At 39.0% G+C, this 24814-nt stretch overlaps 2 protein-coding genes across 3 annotated transcripts in view; both read right to left on the reverse strand.

Moving 5' to 3' along the window:
• MSMO1 (methylsterol monooxygenase 1) overlaps positions 1–4713 on the reverse strand; it is a 16115-nt gene extending 11402 nt beyond the window's left edge. The window contains exon 1 of the mRNA XM_023228550.1: positions 4572–4713. The gene's annotated coding sequence lies outside the window, so the exon portion shown is untranslated. The remainder of the gene's footprint in view (positions 1–4571) is intronic.
• Positions 4714–8961: 4248 nt separating this feature from the next.
• Positions 8962–24814, reverse strand: part of KLHL2 (kelch like family member 2) — a 116281-nt gene continuing 100428 nt past the window's right edge. For both annotated transcript variants that reach the window (XM_023228517.2, XM_023228527.1), the window contains 6 exons: positions 21339–21536; positions 20823–20924; positions 19048–19176; positions 18236–18376; positions 14120–14263; positions 8962–10081 (listed from right to left, as the gene is read on the reverse strand). In XM_023228517.2, coding sequence (XP_023084285.1) covers positions 10053–10081; positions 14120–14263; positions 18236–18376; positions 19048–19176; positions 20823–20924; positions 21339–21536 — 743 coding nt within the window. In that variant the 3' untranslated portion in view covers positions 8962–10052. The remainder of the gene's footprint in view (positions 10082–14119; positions 14264–18235; positions 18377–19047; positions 19177–20822; positions 20925–21338; positions 21537–24814) is intronic.

Genomic DNA, 24814 nt, shown 5'->3' on the forward strand with positions numbered 1-24814 from the left:
TGTTACGGAACACGGAGTGTGGCGGGGTAGGGGACAGTGTTACGGAAGACAGGGTGGCGACTAGGAGATAGTTTTATGGAGAACTGAGTGTGGCGGGGTAGCGGACAGTGTTGTGGAAGACAGTGTGGAGGGGTAAGAGACAGTGTCATGGAAGAGAGAAAAGAAAATTTCTTACGCTTTTTGCACAATTTAAACTTTCAAATGAGTGTGTTCTACTTACATAATAAATAAGCTCAATAGGTCACAAACCAAAAAATAAACTTTTCAAGAGTCACTTTCCTAAAAATGTTTACCACTGCTGCTTCTAATTTATGAATTTTTGGGGACCATTTTAAAAATGAGTATTTTAAAGCCTCAGAAGCGTTCTAAACAGTGCTTTAAAAGTCCCCTTCCCCAACACTTCTCAAACTGACCTTTTATCCCATTCTATAGAAGGATATTGAGAACCTAGCCAACTCCTTCAGGCATGAATTCACTTCATGCCCTCCTTCTGTCCTACTCATCTCAAATGACTTACACCACAGTGACTCTAGTGTTCCATCCTGTGTCATTACAAGCCTCAAAATTTCTTTGCTCATTCTTTCCTCTAAGACTGACCAGTCTTCCTGTGTTCTTATCTTACCTCAAGAACTTGTCCATCACTTATCCTTTCTTATCTTTCATCCTTCTCCCTTCAGAAATCCATTCCCTCACGTCTAAAAACACATTCCTGTCTTTTCTTTTCTTTTTTTTTTTTTTTCAGACAGGGTCTCACTCTGTCACCCACGCTGGAATGCAGTGGCTCAATTATGGCTTACTGCAGCCTCGACCTCCCAGGCTCCAGCAATCCTCCCACCTCAGACCTCACAGCTGGGACCACAGGCACACACCACCACGCCTGGCTAATTTTTTTTATTTTTATTTTTTGTGGAGACAGAGGTCACCCTATGTTTCCCAGACTGGTCTTAAACTCCTAGGCTCAAGTGATCCTCCCATCTCAGCCTCCCAAAGTGTGGGGATTACAGGTGTGAGCCACTGTGCCCAGCCTCCTTTGTTGATAAACACCTTCCTAGCCTCCATTACCTCTTCCAAGCCACTGTCCCATTTATCTTCCTTTGAAGCAACCAACTTCTTTCTCAAAGGAGAGCTCTACATAAAGATTGCTTAACTCAGCTGGACATGGTGGCTCACGCCTGTAATCCCAGCACCTTGGGGAGGCTGATGCAGGCAGATCACCTGAGGTCAGGAGTTCAGGTGAATCACTTGAACAGAGGAGGTGAAGGTTTCAGTAAGCTGAGATTGCACTCTAGCCTGGGCATGAACAGCAAAACTCCGTCTCAAAAAAAAAGATTGCTTAACTCACCCACACAACTCACTGAGCTACTTGCAATCTGGCTCCCCACCTACAACAAAATGTCTTCAATCATCTTCCAAGTTGTAAGATAAGACAACCATCCAATCTTAATTTTTCACAAGGTGATTAGTAAACTTGACAATGATGAACCAAGACCACTTACTAGTCCTGTCCTGTGACCTTGGGCAAATTTGGTAACCTCTCTGTGATGCAGTTTTATCATCGACAGAAATTAAAACAGTAGGTCTTCCACTGAGTCCAAGAGATAATGCATATAAAACGCTCAGTACAGGACCCGGCATGTAATAGCTACAAGAAACTAACAATTATTGGGCACTTTCTGTGCCAAGAACTGTGTTCAAAGCATGCTGCATGCTCTTACATTTCAATTTCAATCCTTACCACACCTTCGTGAGGTAGGTCTTATTTTATCCCCATTTTATAGATAAAATAACTGAGGTTTAGAAAGATTAAGCAACTTGCCCGAAGTCTAATACTTCAGGCATTAACAAATGCTTAATGTTAAGTTAATGATTAACTTAACAGATGCTGCCGGGCGCGGTGGCTCAAGCCTGTAATCCCAGCACTTTGGGAGGCCGAGACGTGCGGATCAAGAGGTCAGGAGATCGAGACCATCCTGGCTAACACGGTGAAACCCCGTCTCTACTAAAAATACAAAAAAGCTAGCCGGGCGAGGTGGCGGGAGCCTGTAGTCCCAGCTACTCCAGAGGCTGAGGCAGGAGAATGGCATAAATCCGGGAGGCGGAGCTTGCAGTGAGCTGAGATCCGGCCACTGCACTCCAGCCCAGGCGACAGAGCAAGACTCCGTCTCAAAAAAAAACAAACAAAAAAAAAACCAAAAAAACAAATGCTAAGTGGGGAAGCCCACGCAGTCATCCATTATATTATACTATAGTTATAAATACAACCCATAATAAGTATTAGAGTACAAGGAGAATAATTCCTATAGTTTACCTAAGCCCTCTGAATTCTATTGTCATCACTGCACTGAACTTACTCTTACTAAAATCACTAAGGAGGCCGGGCGCGGTGGCTCACGCTGGTAATCCCAGCACTTCGGGAGGCCGAGGTGGGCGGATCACAAGGTCAGGAGTTTTGAGACCAGTCTGGCCAATATGGTGAAACCTCATCTCTACCAAAAAAAATACAAAAAAATTAGCTGGGTGTGGTGGCGCATGCCTGTATTCCCAGTTACCTGGACGGCTGAGGCAGGAGAATTGCTTGAACCTGGGGGGCTGAGGTTGCAGGGAGCTGAGATCACGACACTGCACTCCAGCCTGGGCAACAGAGCGAGACTCCGTCTCAAAAAAAACAAACAAATAAACAAAAAAATCGCTATGGATCTCCAGCTGCCAAACCCAATAAATCTTTTTTTTTTTTTTTTGGAGTTTATTTTATTTGACTAATCTGGAAGATTGGATATTTCTCTTCTTGAAATACTGCCTTTCTTTGGTTCTTGGAACTCAAATGCATTCACTCTGACAAGTATTGTGCATTCATTGAGCCAGCTGCTGCCCTTACCCCTGAGTTCACAAAACATAAAATTCAGTGAGAAATAACAACTAGTGTCCAAACCATCAAAAATTAGGTGATAAGAACAATAAAGGGGGGAATACACAGTGCTATGAACTTCTAGAGAAAGGTGCTATCTAAACTGAGACCTAGAGCAGGAGAGGGAAGTGACAAGTTAAAAAATAGAGGAAAGGAGAGAGGGTCAAGGGAGGGGTTTTGCACAGAGAGAACAGCACTCCAAAAACTCAACCAGGAGATTAGAAAGAATACGGGAATTCAAGCTGGAAAGTTTCCCAATAATGCCTTTCTTACTCCCTTCTAATAATTCTAGATTGTCTTGGGTGATCTTAACTATTTTCTGTTTTAAAAATATGCTGATATCCATCCTCTCTACCTCTTGCCCTCTCCCCTAAACTCCAGGATCTGATTATCCAAGTTTACTGGGCATATCCAATCAGAGAGTTCAGAGGCACAAGAACTCACTCAGCAGTTCCAAAGGTTCAGTACGTGCTCCTCACAAGCCCCGCCCAAATACTAGACCACCTTTAATGCTTAATTCTCAGACATAACGTTTTAAGTGTCTCCCATCTCTGCTGCCTTGATTAAGTCTTCCAACTCTTACCCAATTTAGAAACACTTCGTTTACTTAACATTCAGGAACTTACTTTTCACAAAGGAGCAAGGGAATGGATATACTGTTGCTAACTGAGCAAGGAATTAAAGAGGAGAGGGGAAACGAGGTCTTGGAAAATTGAATTTCCTTTTGCTTTACTCATTCTTGGGCAACCTAAATGACTGGAAGCGTACTCTGGAGCAGGCGGACTAGATAAATTTAGTTATTTGTGGATTCTCAGAAACCTTGAAGTTTAGCTGTCAGCCAGTCTCTGTCCTTTGGCACTTTAAAACGGATTTCACCAGCTCCTTCATTTTCTGGACTTGTCCTGCCTCCAACCTTGCCCCTCTTAAACCTTATCTCTAAGATGCAATGCCAGGATCTATATAAATCTAAATATAAGAAATAAGCTCCTTAAAACACTCAAAGTTCAAGGGAGTGCTTGCCCTAAGCATAAAGATCAAGCCCCTCTGTGATTGATGCACACGAGGCCCTTCCAGACTTCTTCACTCTTCATTTCTTACATTCTTGCCATCCTACACTTCACATTTTTACAGTATCTGATCACCCATGGTTGCTACTGCTTCATTCCTCTCTGCCCACGGAAATATCGTTCTCTTACAGGTGATGTCCTCCCATCCAATTCCTAGTCACCCTTCAGCAACCTCCTCTCGGACGCCCTTCCCAACTCCCCTACTCCCAAAGCACATTACATCTTACCTCCTTCCAGTGTTTCCTGCTTTTGTATAACTTTCGCCCGCCAAGCTACCACCCTGTGCTGCAACTGTCTTCTACGTCCCATCTCCCGAAGACAACACTCTTTTAAGGGCAAGAAACATGTCCTAGCCTAGTTCCATCACTGAAGAATTTCACTTCGTTTTCACCCGTTCTACTCCTTTCTAGCACATACCTTTCCCCAGGCCCACCTTCACTCCAGTCTCCCTCCGCCCCTTCTCGGGTACCACTGCAAGCGTCCCGCCCAGCGCGCGCATCCGCACCCCGAACCCGCTCCCCTCGATCTCACGGAGCACCGGCTGGGAGCCCACCTGCTCCCCCTTCCTCGCTCACGAGCCACTCCCCCGACCCCCTCACCTGAACGGCCGCGAGATGACTGCCGGCCACCGTCACCCAGGATCAGCCAGGTGCTCCGGCCTCAGAACTTGCCTCGCCCGGCTCGGGGGTGGAGCTGGGTGGGCCAGGCGGTCAGTCCTGTCGTTATTGGCCTGCGAGGGCTCCCGCCCCGTCTTCTCGGCGCGGTGATTGGTCTGTGAAGTTGCCGACATCGTGTGACTCGCGCAAAGGAGCCCCTGGCGGTCCCAGCCATTGGCTCCGCGGATGGAGTGAGGATAGTGAGACTCGCAGGGCCAGCCAATGGCAGGCGCCGCGGGGCGCCAGGAGGCGAGGAAGCGTGAGAGCGCGTCACGGCGTAACGGGGCGGGGGCAGACGCATGGCCGCCCTGCCCTGCCGCGCGTAGTCGCCTTGGCAACTGCGGTCTCCGCAGACTGGCAGTCAGAGCCTGCGCTGTGCTGGGGCGAGTGTCGCGCTAGCCGCCGTCCCAGGACTTTTATTTCAAATGTGACCTGTGTAGCAGCCGCAACTCCCAAACCCGGGAGCAAAAGAGTATAAATGAGTCTTAAAATCTATGTTGACTGTTTTGTGTTTCTAGACACCCTTGCCTTTTTCTTGTCTACCTTTTAGATTTAGATCTTTCGTCTCCCTTGTTTCCCCAGCCTACGTATCCTTTAATAAATCCCTGTATTTTGAAAACGGAGAATTTCAAATGCGATTATCGTCATTTTGCAGATGAGAAATAGAGACTGGAAAAGATTTTAAAAGATTGAACGTCAAGGGAGATTTCGGCTCCCAGGACCTTGACCGCGCTACGTGAGCTGAGAACGCCCAGGTGTTGCAGTTGCTGTGCTGGACGATGAGGGCCCGGGGGCGGGGGCTTGACGCAGGTCTTTGCAGCTCTAAGCTCAGTTTGCGCCATCTCTCAACATTAAAATATTGTGTACTGGGGTATAATAATAAAACTGTGTACAGATGCATAATATACTAAAACTTTCACTTAAAGGAAAAGGGGCCTTTAAAGAAAAAACCGCACAGGGGGGTCATTTGGGCTAGTGAAGGCCCTTTTTCCTCCGTCTTTATTAAGGTATAATTTACAAAAATTGTGTTTACGGCGCACACATGATGTTTTGATTATGTATATATTGTGTCAAATCTACAGAGCTTCTGAAAACAGAATACTATGGTTTCACTCCTCCATGCTTTTGCTTAAACTGGCCCTTCTGCCTGGAATAATCAGCCATCTCCACGCTGCCCCATCAATTCAGGTGCTATCTCCTTGAGGAAGTTCCCTCTTGAAAAGTGTGTTTTTTAGATTCAGTGTGACCTGTACTCATTCGTCTACCCCTTATGTTTGGCACACGCATTCTTTGTAAAGTATCACGACAGAGGTCACGTCAAATGAAAAGAAATGGGATCTGTCCCTTGGTTGTGTCAGCCCTGTCTTTAGGATGCCTTTAGAGTGGTGTCTGAAACAGTCCCTACATAGTTCATCAAATTAATCTGGGAAAAAGGGGTGGGGGGAACGAAAATAAACCAAGCTTGCGGCACACCGAGGATTAATCATTAGGTCAACTTGCTGTCTGATCCCTTCCTCATAACTGTTTGCCTACTGCTTCAGAATCATGTAGACCCTGTTACAAGGTTATAGTTTCCCCTAACTGCTCTACAGACAACTTGAACATTATGAAACGTTGAGTTTGTGCTTTGAGATAATCTTTCAGGTCCTTCATACTGATGAAACTACTGACTCAGCTGGTCTGAAGGACCACAAGGAGCTGACTCACCAAAGAATGCAGACCCACATCCTGATGATTTCATCCGCCTTACCCGAGCCAATCAACGACCCTAATTTTCCAGCCTCTTGCCCTCCAGGATCCCCTTAAAAACCCCAACACAGAACTCCTCGAGGAGATGAATTTGAGGGTCTCCTCCCATCTCCTCTCGGCACCCTGCCATCACTAGACTTTCTCTGCTGCAAACCCTGCTGTCACAGTATAGCAAATCCTATACTGTGCAGTGGGCATATGAATCTGTTGGTCCTGTAGTGGATACTTTGGCACACGACCCAGATCCCCCTCTTCAAGACCTAAGCAGGCATTCCTCCAGCTGCTGAGTACTGCCAAAGAGAAGCACCTCTCCCCACGGGTATACCCCCTTTCTGGGGAACAGCTAGTCAAGTAACTGGTTGAAACAGGGGTATAAAAGCCCTTAAACCAATGTAGGACTACTTTGCTTGGGCATCCCAGCTCCAGAGCTCCCCATCCTACTGGTTGTGTGATGACTGAACTTTCACCCAACTTTTCTCTCTGCCCAAACCTGCTATCCTCTACTGGGAAGCATCAATAGCACACACTATCGAGCCAGACTTCCTAGGCTTGGCATTTTATCAGCAGTGGGTAAGTTACTTCTCTGTCTTATCTGGTACTTCTGTAAAATAATAATACCTACACCTCAAAGAGTTCTTTATGATGATTACATAATGTATGTAAAGTCCTTTGCACCGTCTCTGGCACATACGAACATGCATCATTTCTTTCAAATGCAACAATAACCTTGTGACACAGACACTAACTACTGCCGTTTTAAAAACAAAATAAGGGCTAGAGGTTAAGTAGTGTGTTGAAAGTCACAGCTAGCAATTGACAGAGGGAGCTGCAAACCCAGAACCCTTTTGTTTCTATGCCCATGGGCTTTCCAATATACCACACTGCTTTTTTCCTTAAAGCCAGGATTAGAACTCCAGAATCTTGACTCAAAGTATGGTTCCATTCTCCAATGTAGCCTCCTCTCCAAAATGAGACACTGGCAACCATGTAAGTCAGTAGGAGGCAATTTGCTTGAGACAAAACTGAAACAAGATGGTATCAGCACACTGCTATGTAATATCACATGACCCTTTTATACCTGATAAAATAAGTCTCATAACGAATCAGCAGTTAGGATTACAAATACCTGGGTCCTCATGCTATAAGGAACAATAGAGATAATAAATACCAGGAATCATACACAAGACTCCATAAGAAACAGGGAGCAAACTGATAGTCTTCTGACAGTAAATACACCATCTGCCTTCATCATAGTCATCACTGCTTTCAGCCAAGAAGGCATAGATCCAAACAAAGCAGGCAGACGAGTTGCTTCACAACGCAGGTATGTGGATCCAGCCTTGAACTCTGCTCAAACCTGGGGCTGCCTCCTTGACAGGATTTCTAAGACCCCTCTCTGCCTTAACTTCTTATGTTTCATACAGCAATGGAACAGGCTGAGAACACTTCCATATATGCCTTTAAAAACATTTCCAACCGGAAAGACAAAGGTTGGCATAGGGGAAGGAGGTATGTCTAAAGTCTCTGAAGTCATAGATATGAACCCAGCTACTGACAAACCTTGGCAAAATACAGTGTAGCTATTAAAGCTTCAAAGATTAAGAAAGTAAAGACAGAGGTATTTGACATGCTATGTGATTAAGACTTTGTTACTTTAATAGGCTGAGATTACATTTTAAGAAAAGCTTTAAAATTTTTCAGATAAATCGTTGATAGATTCATACAGTTTCATGAAACATTAGTGTTTAGAACTGATCAGGAAAGACAGACCTCATACATTTTTCTTGGTGCCTCTGTCAGAAACAGCCGACAGTACTCCCAAGTTCATTAGACCTTCAACATGTTTTTTGACAATGATGTGCTGTAAGGCTACACTAAGGCAGAAATAAATGTTTTCATCAACTCAGCATAGGCTTTTTCTGATTAAATTCATTTATAATGGAAAGTTCAACTAAGTATGAAATATGGCTCCATGTTTACATTTGAATTGAAATATTATCATAGCAATCTTTCCTCTTGATTATCAACTGTTCCAGCAACAGCTCATGCCAACTTTTTTAATTTTTGAGGAATGGTCACAATATTCCATCACCTCCTCCTTCCCCCCCTTCCCTTCCTCTGCTGTGCCAGCACCCCAGCTGCTTACCTGACTCCACTATTCCTATTTCCTCAATTCCTTTTATTTGGTATCAAAAACCACAGTTTCTCAGTTACTTTGGAGTATATTTTTTCTTTGACTTTCTTTTTGGTCTAATGCTATTTGTTTTATCCTTATCTCATGACTTACCCATATCAGGGACACAAAAATACAAAAAGTTTAAACTTTACCAATCCTTGACAGACCTCTCCTTGACAGTTGAGGTTACTTTTCCTTGGAAAGAGAACCATTTTTATTGACTTTGGTTATTCATTTAATAGTTTTGTCTTATAGGTCAGGTCACTTTGGCAATAAATTAAAAATGCAGATTTCTGAAGTGACAAAATGCAAACTTTATAAAAGAGCCAAAAAAAAAAAAAAAAAAAAAAACTAACCAGAAACTTTCTTAATACAAAACTAAATATATAAAAATCAAGAACACTGTGAAACAAATAATATACAAACCTTTATTCAAAGATAATTCAAGAAAGACATGTTTTGGTCATTTTTAAAGTGAGATTAATTGAAGATCTCAGAAAAACTATCTGATCAACACACATGGCTACTCACAGAAAGTTCTCTCTTCTGTTAATAGCAGCTAAATTTATACACACAGAAAAATTCTTAAGACCATGCAAATTCAGTTGAATTCCATACATTCATTATATTCATCAAAAACCTGCAGTAATGTTCATGCCAAAGTGTTAATTTAAGAAAAAAATTAAAAATACACACCAAAACATGACCAAGATTAAACTAAAGAAAATTAATAAATAAGCATAATTTATATTTTATTTTAAAAAGTTTGGCATCACACATATTCAAGTGTGTTACACCAGGTCCATTCCTCAGAAGTGGCATTTAAAGTGTTAAGCATTGTTAAATATCAAAAAATACAACTCTGTTTTACAATGTAGTACTGGCATAATTCAAAGTACTGTGCCAATTATAAATAGTATAATCAAGTTTCAAACATCTTTTCAAACATATTTAAAGGAAAGCATATAGACACACATTTATATGCACATAATTTATTATATTCATGTAATCAAAGTTATTTTATAAAAGCAAACAGTTTATCCCTCAACTAGTTTGTATACTTACGTAGATTTTAATATCTGTTCAAAGATTTTCAGTTCCTGGTATACAGATTTTTAGAAGAAATAAAGATAAAATTTAATTTTACAAGAACACGCATCATTTCATCCTCCTTCACAAAATAATCCGTAGTCATTCAAGGCTGATAAGAACTAGTCTTTATGAAAGCAACTGTTGTCTAAAGACTACAGATTAAGTCCTGCAGTCCAAGTTTCTTATGAAAATTCAGTCAGCTGCTGCTCATTGCAGAAAAAGCCTACACGGTGCTTCTACCAAAAATAATCTTCAGTATCCGAGGCCTATAAAGGCAGACGATCTTATCTTCTGCTGAGACGTAAAGTGCAGCTACAAGTGGAGAAGTGCTAGATTCTCAGTCACTTCAGAAATACTTGTTGAAGGCTGTTTCTCATGTATAAATATGCTGAAAATGTCCTTCAGGCTCATAATGGTTTATCAATAACTGTGACCCCTGAGCAAAGAAATGAAGAGATAAAAAAGAAGTCACAGGCAGCATTCTGTATCTCTGAGAAAACACTCAATTTTTTATTAAAATACGAAGGCAGGAGGAACCATACAAATCATGTCTCAGAATCTCTTTCTTAAACTTTAGTAGTATTATCATTTTAATCTAAATGACAGTGAAATCTCTGTTTAGTTATGGACTAAATATAAGACTATTTAATCCAGAACTAGTCTCTTCCTCTTTGTAGTTACAATTTGGAAAACATACTCAAAAGGGAACACAGAAACTTTTGAGCATGACGGATATGTTCATTATCTTGATTGTGGTGATGGTTTCATGGGTATATACTATGTCAAAACTAATAAAATTATATACTTTAAATATACAGTTGACCCTTGAACGACATGGGGGTCAGGGGTGCTGACCCTCCCATGTATAATTTTTTACTCCCACACAATTCAACTATTAACAGCTTACAGTTGACCAAATGCCTTACTGATATGGTCAATTAACATATTTTACATGTAATATATGTCATAACATGTTATGTGTTATAGATTGTATTCTTAAAGTAAGCTACAGAAAAGAAAATGTTATTTAAAAAGTCATAAGGAAGAAGAACTATATTTACTATTCATTAAGGGGAAGTGGATCATCATCAAGGTCTTCATCCTTGTCTCTTCACATTGAGCAGGCTGAGGAGGAGGAGAAAGACGAGAGGTTGGTCTTGTTGTTTCAGGGGTGGCAGAGGTGGAGGAGGTGGAAGGGAAGGCAGGGGAAACAGGAGAGGCAAACACACTTGGTGCAACTTTAAGGAAATACACTGTAATTCCTGTCTGACTTTTTTGTTTTTTTCATTTCTCTAAAAATGTTTCCATACAATACCAATCCTCCTTCCACCACTTTCTTCAGTTACAGTGCACATATCATAGAAGGGCCCATTTCATAAAATAAGTCATAAACAGTCTTGAATAACCAGAACCCTTTTGCCAGACTGTCTAATGTCAGTTTGTTTTCTGGCATTGCTTCTACGTCTTCTTCATTGTCTGGCAGTGGTTAAGAAGCACTCATCTCTGTCGAGTCACGTTCTGTTAATTTCTCTGGTTTGGTAACTATTAGCTCTTGAATTTCTCCAAGATCCATACCTGAAATCCTTCACCATCAACCTTTATAGTCACATCCACAATCTCTTTCATGATTTCTTTGACTGGCTCTGTCATAACTCCTGTGAAGTCATACACAACATCTGAACACAGGTTTTTGTTTTGTTTTGTTTTGTTTTTTTCCAGGAGGAATCTATTGTTTTGGATTTGATGACTTTCATAGCTTTTTCTTTAATAACAATGATATATTCAATGGTGTAATCCATCCAGACTTTCATGTTTTCTCTGTTGAGATTCTCTTCCATAGCATTGGCAATTTTTTTCCATAGAGTGCCATATATAAAAAACCTGTAAGGTTCCTCTGGTCCCTGATCTAGAGGCTGAATTAGACACATTGTGTTTAAAGGCAAGTAGACCACTTCTATGCCTTTGGTGTTGAATTCATGGGGTCCTGGGTGGCCAACGGCACTGTCCAATATCAAAATAAAAAGCAGTCCCTTACTGGCAAGGTAATTCCTGACTTCAGGAAGAAAGCACAGATGGAACCAATCCAGGAAAAGAGTTCTTGTCTAGGTCTTCCTGTTATGCAATCAAAAGACTGGCAGCTGGTATTTATATTTTCCCTTCAAGGATTAGGGGTTAGCAGCTTTTTAGGTAAGAGCAGTCCAAATCATAAACCCAACTGCATTGGCACAAAATAGTAGAGTTAGCCTATCCCCTTCTGCCTTAAATTCTGGTGCTCACTTTCCTTTGTAATAAATGTCCTTGGTGGGACATTTGTCTGCATTAAAAACTTTTTCAGGCAGATATCCATTCTCCTCAACAACTTTAACAGCATCTGGGAGCTTATCTGCTGCCCCTTGTTTGACAGAAGCTGCTTCTCCTGTTATCTTGACATTTTTTGAGCCAAACCCCTTTCCAAAATTATCAAGTCATCCTTTGCTTGAGTAGTCTGAGGAAATTCTCCAGTTTCAGATCCTTCACCTTCCTTTTGCTTCAAGTTGTCATATAATGACCGCTTTTTCTCAAATCATATTAGAGTTGACAGGTATGCCTTTCTTACAGCAATCCTGCACCCACCAAAAACCAAAACCAAAAAATCAAAAATAATAAAAGTTTAAAAATTAGCCGGGTGTGGTGGCACACCCCTGTAATCCCAGCTACTCAGGAAGCTGAAGCATGAGAATCATTTGAATCTGGAAGGCAGAGGTTGCAGTGATCTGAGATCACGCTGTTGCACTCCAGCCTGGGCAACAGAGTGAGATTCTGTCTCAAAAAGAAAAATCCTTCACCCACATAAAAGCTGCATGTTCAACACAAGATAAAAAGGGATTTCACAAAAAGTGCGAAGTTTTCAAAACTGCTGGGATGGCTGCAAGGATGGCTTCATGAATTTCCTTTTTCCTTTTTACGATGATCTCGACCCTGGATTCATTTATGTTGAAATGGTGGGCAAGTGCAGCAGCAGACCTCAGTACACGGTTTATCTCAAGCAATTCTGCTTTTTCTTGTCATGTCATGACTCTTCTCTGCTTCGTTGGAGCACTTCCCAGCATCATCACCAGTGGCACTTTGCATGGGTCCCGTGGTGTTTTTTAAGGTTTATGATATTGCAGTAAACATGATGAAAAATAACGCAGAACCATGAGAGAGAACTTTCTACTGACATACGGTCACTGAAGAGACAAACTGCTCTTTCAAAGGTGATTAGCGCCCCACAGCTTTTTAAGTGGATAATCACAACAGCTGAGCGCACCAATGCAGCAACAGGAGACGGCTACAAAATTATTAGAGTAGTACAGTAACATACTATAGTTAATTTCATGCAGTTATGATTTAATATTGTATTTTTGTGGTTTGTTCACATTTCTCTGGACTGTGAATGACACCATCTATGGTTTGTAGGTGTGTGTTCCTGTAAGAGTTTGTGTGCATATGTTTTGATAAATTTTAACTTTTTGTAATAGATTTTTGGATATTTTGTAGTAAATGATAAAACAGACTAATATCTACATATATTTTGTATTCATAATCTTACTTCATTTTTTCAATATTCCTAGGTTATGCAGTTTATCTGAGTTTTTTCAAACTGTTACAAATCTCCAAAAAAATTTTTCCAACATAATTATTTTTCAAAAAATATCCACATATAAGTGGACATACACAGTTCAAACCTGTGTTGTCCAAGGGTCAACTGTACACTATGTATTCTGTCAGTTTATACCTCAATGAAGTTATTTTAAAAATTAATCTAGTATTCAGCCATGTTATATTGGAATTCTACTGTACATAGTTCTTCTAAGTGCTGTTTTGAATGATACATAAGCAACCGTGATGGTTAATTAGTTTAGACATTTTCTTCCTCCACTATTGGATCAATTTTGTTACAGAAATATTATACTATTAAAAGCCAGATAAATATCACTGAAATAAATAACAGTTTAGAGATTCACGATAAAATTTATTAAAATTATAATTTATCTTACTAAGAGAATGGAACAAAAAATCACATTTTATAACTCAACCAGTACTATGCTTAAGAAAGAAAAATTATTCCACAGCCTCACTATAATACTGTCTCATGGAGCCGCACCATGGGGAGACGTAGGAATCCTATCCTATTTCTTGGACATCTCAGGAATTCAAGCCTTGCCACATAGTGAATTCTTCTTCTCTGCATACAGATTTTAGCTACATTAAATTTTATTATATGATTTTGCATATCAAAGACTTGGGATTTTGAATACAAATGACTGTAGAATGACAAAAGTATACTGGTGCTTTATTTCAGAATATACACAGCCAATGTTAATCATCTTAAGAGTAAGATATAAACTATACCTTCAGAAGACTTTATTCTTATAACAGAAAAACTTTGTTAATATAAAAATCATAATGAGGTCATCTTTTTGTATGATAATTGACTTTAGAGACCAGTTACCTGCATAACTTCTCCCTGTGCTCATACACGATGACACAACTGTCCATTTATCGGTTGTTGGGTTATAATATTCTACTGACGCCAAGTTACAGGAACCATCGTCCCCTCCAACAACATATAACAGACCATTAACTGCACAAACTCCTTTAAAAAATTACACAGAGAGAAAACGATTATTTTAAAAAGTTGGATGAATATGAGTATCCCTGTACATGTTTAGTGAGGTAATCCAGAGACACTAATTTCTTTGAAAGGAGGCAAGAAGAGAAAATAGTGAACATGTAAAGAATTCTTTTTATATTAGGATAGCCAGGCGCCATGGCTCTCGCCTGTAATCCCGGCACTTTGGAAGGCTGAGGTGGGCAGATCACTTGACGTCAGGAGAGTTCAAGACCAGCCTGGGCAACATGGCGAAACCCCATCTCTACTAAAAATACAAAAATCAGCCAGGCATGGTGGAGTGTGCCTGTGGTCCCAGCTACAACAAGAGGCTGAAGCAGGAGAATCACTTGAACCCAGGAGGCAGAGGTTGCAGTGAGCCAAGACCACACCACTGCTCTCCAGCCTGGGCAACAAAGCGAGACTCCATCTCCAAAAAAAAAAAAAAAAAAAAGAATTCTTTATTAGGAGACTATAATACCACTTCTAAGCTCCTACTGATTGTCATTTATGCAGTAGTTACTTTATATATGCATTATTGTACTTAATTTTCACAACATTATAGGTTGGAAACTATTTTGACCCTCATTTTATTTTGTTTTTTTAAAATAAAAAGTCAAAGTCAGCTACTTAGGGAATCCTAAGGAAGAAAATATATGTTAGTAGAAGGTAAAAATATTCTTAATTTTAATTATCACACTAAATGGTTAGCTATGTTATCTCCCTTTAAAGAAGAGAATATTATTTATCTATTAAAATAACTATTTTCTTTGCAAAAATTCAAAATATCTAGAAAAGTATAAAGAAAAAAAGATGACCTCCAACCTTACGTCACTTAGAATAATGACCATTAAAATTTTGATCTCTACTCTGGCTAACTTTTCTCTACGCATATATACTCAGATACTTTCTTTTTTAACCCCAAAGTAGCTCACACTACACATGGTACTTTATTAAATAACTTACCCACCCTGGCCAACCAACATACTTTGGACAGTTCCTCAAGTTAATAAATGTAATGTTTATGTATGATATCATCGTAGTTTAATCATTTTTTTACTGATGGATATTTAAGTAATTTTGATTTTTTTGCTGTTACCAATGATGTTGCAATGAACAAAGATCCCCTGAATAGTGTTTTGAACACTTGAGTAATTTTTCCTAATATAAATTATTAGAAAGAAAACTGCTGAGTCAAATGGTAAATGCTTTTAAAAAGCTAATTCAATGTAATTTTTTTAAGTACATTTAATATCTCATAAAAAGTTCAGTGCTACTATGAACTTGTACTAGAGGGCATCAAAGAATCCAGAATGCTGCCCAAATCTACAAAACTTTGTAGGAAAAAAACTCATACCATTTTAAGTTGTTCAAATACTTAACAGCCAAATGCTGCTGCCACACAAGCTCCATACAGTAGGTATATGTGTATGCAACACTATATTTCAGTCTGTTAATGGACAACATACGACTGTGAGAGAAAAAATGATCTCAAAAATGGCCCTGCTATGATGGAAGGCATGAACAAGGAGATTATACCGTCCTAAAGAGTTTTCCCAATTATATCTATGAGGGACTCACAGATTAAAGAGCATCCCACTGCAGAAAGGGAGGTTGGTCCATACATCCATTTGAATATATTAGCTATACATTCAGAAGACATCAATTTTACTAACCCACTAACTCACAACATCAGATTCCTTTTAGGCGATCGGAGCCAAATCACTTGGCCAAAAGGATGCACTTTCCTGCAGTGTTTGATGGTTCCAGTTTATTCAGTTTACTTCAACACAATCAAATTCATATTGAGAACCTATTACAGACGTGCTTGATATTAAAAGTCTATATATAATCATCTAATCCAAATTTATTTCATTTTTACTTCACTCTTGGTGTCATTAATTTACCATACTTATGAAAACTTTTGAAATTTGGCTGGTAAGCTGCTTACTATTTCAAATTTATATGGATGCTTTCACCTCTCCCCATTTAACATTGAATACATGTCCCCCACTCTTTGCCAGCTTACTTCTTTCTTCCCAGTAATTTAGGTGCTTGGATGAGGTCCTGAGCCTAGGTTATTAAAAAGGAAGAGCTGAATAGATCTTATTAGAAGCTTTTTTCAGATTACCAGGAATATGGAATGAGGGTGAGATTTTAAAATATTCTTATGAACTTAAATAATTTTAAAATATATGCTCAATTGGATTATACTGTATCTTGTAAATTATAAAAGTAAATAATTCAAATTCTGTTATTTGCATAGAAAATAAACATAATTGATTGAGAAGGAAAAACAAACTGAAAAGTAAGCTTTCAGATTTCTCTCTCTTCCTTATTATCAAATAAACTCAAGTAATGTTGTCTAAATCAAAGTATGAAACAACTTTTCAACAGACTTAAGTCTTTTTCCTAAATCGTACCCTTTCCCACACAATTTTTTGAAGAACAGCTCTATAATGATAGAGCTATCATTATAGCTCTATAAATACAAATTATCTCTTTATTCTTCTACCTAAAAGAAATGAGTAATTTTTGATATGAAAACAATAAACACATACAGAGAAAAACTAAGATTATTCTAACCTTTAAGAAAATATTCATAAAAAGCTCAACTTGCAACTAAGTTTCCTAATCCAGGAAAGGACATTTGCACAAATCACCATGGCTTTTCTACCTTAATGTGTACTAGAGTCACTTATTCCACTAAGGACCCAGATTTGAGGGTCTTACCATTGAGCGAACTGATTACTAAATACAACTGAGCAGATGACGTGCAAGGCCAAACAGAATTAATTATAAATTCTGGTCTGTGGCTAACAGTATCTGCAGTTCCACATACTTAGTCTTTCTTAGTAATCACACTTCTTTAAAGAGAAACTAAGACGAGTGCTGATGGAGGAGGGATGTCCCATGGTGTACAGTAAGTTTGAGACTCACCAGGAAGTTATTTTACACTATGAGAAATGACATGAAGATAATGGCATTTTGAAGAATCCTAGCATTTCCTGAAAGGCTATGTAGCTATCTTGAGTCTATTTTCCACTTGTATTTCCCTTCCTTGATTCTTCTTTTTAAGTGGTTAGTTCCCTAAAGTTCTCTACTTTCTTAAAATTATTTGTTGTTGTTGCTGCTTTAGTTTTTCCATTTTCCTGGAAATCCTGAACTGTATTAAGCTAGGGTTACTGCTGCAGACTTCCCCTCTAGATTTAGATAACCAACTAGCTTTTTAACCTAGTATAAATATTTACTCAACTAGACTAAATTTTCTGAGAAGTGGGATCTCCAGTATGTGACAGATACAAGTAGGCACTAAAAAATATTTGCTGTAAGAATGAATGAATTCAAGTATCAAATGAAGGGTCTACTCCTAATTAATTAGTCTCCACGTTTATCACCAAAAAGTAGCAGCTAGTAGAAATAAGTTTACTGAAGTGTCACAACAACCTGTTATGTTCCAGAGACTGTGGCAGGCATTCACTTTACAGGATTATTACATAAGTTTCTGCCTTTAAAGAGTTCAAAGTAAGGCCGGGCGCGGTGGCTCAAGCCTGTAATCCCAGCACTTTGGGAGGCCGAGACGGGCGGATCACGATGTCAGGAGATCGAGACCATCCTGGCTAACACAGTGAAACCCCGTCTCTACTAACAATACAAAAAACTAGCCGGGCGAGGTGGCGGGCGCCTGTAGTCCCAGCTACTCGGGAGGCTGAGGCAGGAGAATGGCGGGAACCCGGGAGGCGGAGCTTGCAGTGAGCTAAGATCCGGCCACTGCACTCCAGCCTGGGCCACAGAGCGAGACTCCGTCTCAAAAAAAATAAAATAAAAAAAAAAGAAAGAGTTCAAAGTCTATCAGGGAACCCAGATCAGTAAAAGAACAATGAAAATACACAGTGATACTAGTGAAACTTAAAATAAAATTCAACGTAAGTTTTATAACCTTAAACTGACAGATACCTGCATTTCTTCTGCACATGTTCATATCTGCAACCTGTCTCCATGCATTAGTGGTAGGATCATACACTTCAACACTTTTTCGTACTAAAGGGCCATCATGACCTCCTACAGCATACAATAAATTGTTTAACACACCAACACCTATAAAACACAACCAGCCAAATAGAGGGGCATAAAGAACAAGAGATTTATATCATATTAGGTTTATTTAACTAATATGTTTATTTAACTGTAACTAAAACTTTTGAAGTTATAATTCATAATAAAAGCAAGCTGATACTATAGCCTACAATTTAAGAAATGGAAATCAATAGAACTGATGATTAAATAAGCATCTCAACAAACTATTATTCTGAAAAAAGAGGCATGTCAAACAGAATAAAAATATTAATAATACGTAGGTGAAACACAGGGAGGGAAAAAGTCCTTTAATGTAATCCTTTTGAAAAAAATATCCATAATAAAATAACCCCGAATTAAAGCACAAAATTTTAAGAAATACACATGAAAAGATTTCATTATTAAGCAAGTTCCCCAATAAGCACTAAAAACAAGAAACTAAAAGGAGTGCTAACAATGTGAATATATAAATGAAACAGAAATGTCTACAGCACTCTGACATTAAATTTTAAAGTAAAATTACTTTGTAATTACTCCCATTAACTGCACAATTCAAAAGACATTTAGCAGTGCCATTAAAATCAGCATATCATATATTTTCAGATAATGTAAAGTGATGCCACTGAATCATTTTACTTTAACTATTTTCCATCATTTTTGTGCTTCAATTGCTAAAATAGGTTCACATGTACCTGCTCCACTCCGCCTGGTGCTCATTTCTGCTATATAGGTCCACTCATTTGTTGTAGCATTATAGCATTCTACTGTGCTAAGACACTGACGTGACGCTCCATCATAACCTCCTACAGCATAGAGCAAACCTACGTGTAAAATCACAAAGAAAGCCAAATTTATTAAAAAACAAACAAACAAAAAACACTATTTTTTCAAGCCTGAAAATCTTAATATATTTTCCTTCATGGCAGTAGAGTTTCCCCGTAAAGTGCTCTGATTTTTATGAACTATATTAGGGTCTTGCCCAATGGTGACAGACGGAGTAATCAAATCATATTATGAAGATCTGCTGGGTGTAGATGATGTTAATTTTATACTTTCCTCAATAATCTGATATAATAGAAAGCACACTCATTATATCTTTAGGTAACACTATTTGATAAGTGAACAACATCCTGTAAGACAGAATTAAATACCAAAGTTATCTTAGGAAATTGGAAAAAGGTTAAATCAAAAATTAATATCAGAATGCAATGCAATATTACTTGGCAATAAAAAGGCATGAAGTACTAATAAATGCCTCAGTATAAATAAACAAATCTTGAAAACATCACCCTAAGCGAAAGAAGTGAGACACCAAAGATCACATACCGTACGACTAAAACGTTCAGAAGAGGCAAATCTCGAAGTGATAGAAAGTAGACTAGCAGTTGCTGCAGGTTGGGTAGGATAGGAGTAAGAGCTAAGGGAAGCAGGATTGCTTTTAGAGGATAATAAAAATGTTTTAAAATGAATTGTAGTGATGGATGCACAATGAACTGTATACACGAAATGGGTGAATTGTATGGTACGTGGATTATATCTCAATAAAGCTGTTCTTTTCTAAGTGCAGAGAATTACACCTACGATGAGGAGGGGGTAGAAACCTGCAAATTTGCCCAAGTCAATTAAAAAAAAAAAACCAAAAAATAATACTTAGAGCCTTCCTTAACTTCTGTTGGGAGACAAAGTAGGATATAAATAAATAACTGTGGCAATCCATCCCTTAAATGTTAAACAGCCCTTCTCCAGATACAAAATTACACATTTATGTCACCTGAATTGTTCCCCCAAACAACTGTATTAAAATCAGCTGACAGTCTTACATAGCAGCAGTCCCCAAACCGCAGGCCATGGACCAGTACCTGTCTGGAACCTGTTAGGAACCGGGCTGCACAACAGGAGGTGAGTGACAGGTGAGCAAGTATTACGGCTGAGCTCTGCTTCCTGTCAGATCAGCAGAGGCATTCGATTCTCACAGAAGTGCGAACCCTATCTTGAAATGCACATGTGAGGTGAACCCTATTTGAAATGCACATGTGAGGGACCTAGGTTGTGCGCTCCTTATGACACACTAATGCCTGATGATCTGAGGTGGAACAGTTTCATCCCAAAACCATCCCCGCAACCCACCCCTGTCCATGGAAAAACTGTCTTCCACAAAACTGGTCCCCAGTGCCAAAAATGTTGGGGACTGCTGTTATATAAGTCAAACATACACACACACACAGAAAGGAGGAGGATAAAGGGAGGGGGATGGAGAGAGAGAGAGAAAAGGCCTTATATAGGTTGATTTATATAGAGAAGCTAGTTTTGAAAAGCAGATAATTGAAATTTTATAGTAATTATGACTTTTCTTTCTAAAATGATAATTAGTTTGCCCATTCAGAAAACTAATGTTTTGATTATTGGAAGAATCACTCTCAAGGATCAAAAAGAGCCATATGTACCTGAAAGAACTGTCAGCACCTACCTCCAACAACACCCACACCAACGCTGCTCCTCCTTGTGTTCATGGGAGCAACATGAAACCACTCGTTAGACTTTATGTTGTATGCTTCCACAGATGATAAACCTATAATAAAACACAAGTCTTCATTTCCTTCTCTAAAAAAAATTAATAGTTCATATATATGGAAAAATACTTCAGGTATGTAACATTGGCCTAAAATTAAGAGAAGAAAATGGCAGAATGTAAACACATCAGTTACATGAAAAACAGGAACAGCTTGTTTTCCAGAAGGCTCCCACCTAAGCTACTGACATTTATAAGCTTTTAAAACTTGATGACTGATACTAATGCATAAGAAAGAAAATTTATATACTCAGCACTCATATCATTTAAGGAAATTCTTGATAAAATTTTAAATTTATCTTTAAATACCAGTTAAAATCTCACATGTGCCCTAATGATGCTATGATTTATTCCATAAACATGACTACTACGTTAATTTTAGCAGCAACGTAGAAGAGATGAAAAGGAAATTACCTGTACTCCCATCAAAGCCTCCTACAGCGTATAACAATCCATTTAACACAGCAGCTCCCAAAGTGCTTCTCCGGTCTCTCATGTTAGCAACGCTGGTCCACTGGTCCTTCACAGGGTCGTAGGAATCTACAGTACGAACTCTTAATGAACCATTAAAGCCACCAACAGCAAAAACAAGTCCAGCCATGTAGACCATGCCTGCAAAAGGAGTACAGCATTTACAGATCAACATGCAACTTGACTACCAGCAATATCCAAAGATTGCTAATAAGTCTATAGCTGTTGTCAGAACATGCTACTCTTAGGAGGAGCCTGATTAAATAAATCCTTGAAAATGCTATTCATTTGCAAGAACATCCAATCACTAAATTGTCTGTCTTTCTAAGGTTATTATTATTATTATTATTATTATTATTACTTTTGAGACGGTGTCTCGCTCTGTCGCTCAGGCTGGAGTGCAGTGGCGCGATCTCGGCTCACTGCAAGCTCCACCTCCCCGGTTCACGCCATTCTCCTGCCTCAGCCTCCCGAGTAGCTGGGACTACAGGCGCCCGCCACCACGTCCGACTAATTTTTTGTATTTTTAGTAGAGACGGGGTTTCACTGTAGTCTCGATCTCCTGACCTCATGATCAGCTCGCCTTGGCTTCCCAAAGTGCTGGGATTACAGGCGTGAGCCACTGCGCCCAGCCTTCTTTCTAAGGTTATAAAAAATGCAATGGCACGGGCTAAAGTACCATTTTGACTCTTACTTTTTTTCAAATATCAATTTACACGCTTAAATAATGAACCATTATTTTCCAACTACTTGCACCTGTACTCACCTCCCATAGCTTTCAATTTGGGATCTTCTAGTGGATATTCTTAGAATGAAACTCTATACACTTATAATTTATTTGCATAACGTACTCCTAGTTTATCACGTTAGTGGGCTAAATCAGGGGTCGGCAAATTTACAGCCTACAGGCTAAATCTGGTCCACCGGACTATTTCTGTAGAACCCATAAGCTAAGCATGGTTTTTATATTTTTAAATGGCTGAAAAACAACCAAAAGAAGAATATTTCATGACTTGTAAAAAGCTATATGAAATTCAAATTTCACCATCCATAAATATAGTTTTATTGGAACACTGTCTCACCTATTCACTTCCATATGGCTGGTTTTGCACTATAGCAGTAGATAAGAAGCTGTGACAGAGACCATATAACCACAAAGCCTAAAACACTTACTCTCTGGTCCTTCAAGAGAAAGTCTGCTGATCCCTGGGCTAAACAGATATTACGGAATCAGTGAATGGAGAAACTGGACTGCTAGACTCAGTTTTCAACCATCTTTTCACTTTTCTCAACTTTTTCATGCTGCTGTCCTAATCGGACAGGATCCTATCTCCATCCACTCTGTTCTCTTTAACTCTGAATCCTCAGTTAAAGTTCCACATTCTCTGTGATGCCTTCCCTGTCCACTTTAGCCTAAAAGGGATTAGTCCAGCTCCTGAACCCCTATAGAAAATAACATCTATATAGTGCACTTAAGGTTTAATAAATGTACAGAGTCTATAATATAATTACTTTAAATTGTTCAAATTTTTATTGTTCTTAGTTCTATAATGTTTACGTCCCTGTGCCAGCCTGAGGGCAGGCAATGTGGCTCACAGTTCTCTGAATCCCTGTAGGGAGAACTGGAATCACCAGATATGTTTGACGAGCTCAATGTTTTGCAGATGTCATCAGGCAAGAGATGCAGCTCTACCCCTTATTGTCCTAGCCTCTGGTGCTTTATTCCCCCACTCCCTTAAAAATACATGGAAATGCAGTCCTCCATATGGCAACAAGACCTTTCCAGTTCAAATGAAGTTGCCTGTTTTGGCCCCCTGCTAGCACAGAATTTAATAGACCTCCTAAGAGGGCCTGGAGACCAGTGAGCAGCAACATAGCAGGCAGCATGTTTCAGCATAAAACAATCCTGTATCCCAAAATCATAACTAACTCCAGGGAATGTTCATTGTGGGAATTTTGCCCATTGCAATTTTCATTTTCCTTTCTCTACATACAAAATAACACAACAAATATGCCACCTCTTAGAAGTAATGTAGTACGCTTATCAAGTTTTAGGGAATTTTAGGTCACAGAGAAGAAAATAAATGAATCAATCTATGAAGTGCCCCCCACCAAAGGCTCTGGGTCTGGAGAAGGGACTGAACTAAAAGAAGTATAATAAGGAAACTGAAGCGCCCAGAAGTTTAATTACACAGTTTATTAAAATTTGGCCAAGTTTGCACAGTTAAGGACATTGGTTCTAATCTGAAGGAGGGAGAGGGAAGAGGGCATGATGAAGATAAAATGTATTCATAGCTACCCAATAAGTAAATAATACATTTTGCAATAAATTGAGTCAAATGACATATGGCCCCAAAGTAAAGGGAACTATAATAGAAATCAGATATGAATTAAGAAATCAGTTAGTAAATGGCATACAAAACTCCATTTCCAGTAGTAACAATAAAGATAAAATACCTAAAAATAAACTTGCCAAGAAACACAGAGGACCATTGGAAGAAAGTGTTAAAAATCTACTGAAGGATATAAAAGACGACAGGAGTCCTATCACTAGTTTCACAACATAGTAAAACATATTATAAAGCACAGTAACTAAAAGTGGCTATGTCTTGATGCATGAATAGGCAAGACAAATCAATGGAAGAGAACAGAAAATTTAGAATACAACCAAGTAAATGTGGAAATCTAATACATTTTGATAAAGGCAGGATTTCATCCAATGAATGGAGACAGGTAAGTCAATAAGGGGTATTTGGACAACTGACTAGCCATTAAAAGCCAAAATCTATACCTTACATCTTAGACTAAAATACAGCCCAGATATCTTAGAGAGAGATATGTATTTATAAATAAAACTGTAAAGGTACTAGAACAACAAATGTTTTCAAAATACACTTTTGTCATAGGGTAGAAACCTGGCAGATACCACCTTAACCAAGAGAACAAGGTTACCCTCACAAGAAATAATCATACTAAGTCAATTTAACCGTGGGAAAATATCAGACAAATCCAGCTTGAGAGATTTCTTCAAAATATCTGACCAGTCCTCTTCAAAGAATCAAGGGCATAAAAGATAAGAAAAGACTCTGGGACTATCTCAGATAAGAAGATATGACAACTAAATGCAAAGTAGGATGCTGGAACAGCATAAGGGAATCAATGGAAAAAATGGTAAATACAAATGAAGTCTGTATTTCAGTTGCTATTAACATGCCAATGCTAATTTCTAGTTTTGATAACTGTATCACAGTAAGATGTTAACATTGGGGAAAGAATATACCAGAATTCTTTGTTCTATCTTTGCAACTCTTCTGTAAGTAAAATTATTTCAACATAGAGTTTTTTTTTGTTTTTGTTTTTTTTTTTTGAGACGGAGTTGCCTAGGCTGGAGTGCAGTGGTGAGGTCTCAGCTCACTGCA

This window comes from Piliocolobus tephrosceles, chromosome 3, assembly GCF_002776525.5.
Source record: "Piliocolobus tephrosceles isolate RC106 chromosome 3, ASM277652v3, whole genome shotgun sequence".
NCBI classification, from domain to species: domain Eukaryota; kingdom Metazoa; phylum Chordata; class Mammalia; order Primates; family Cercopithecidae; genus Piliocolobus; species Piliocolobus tephrosceles.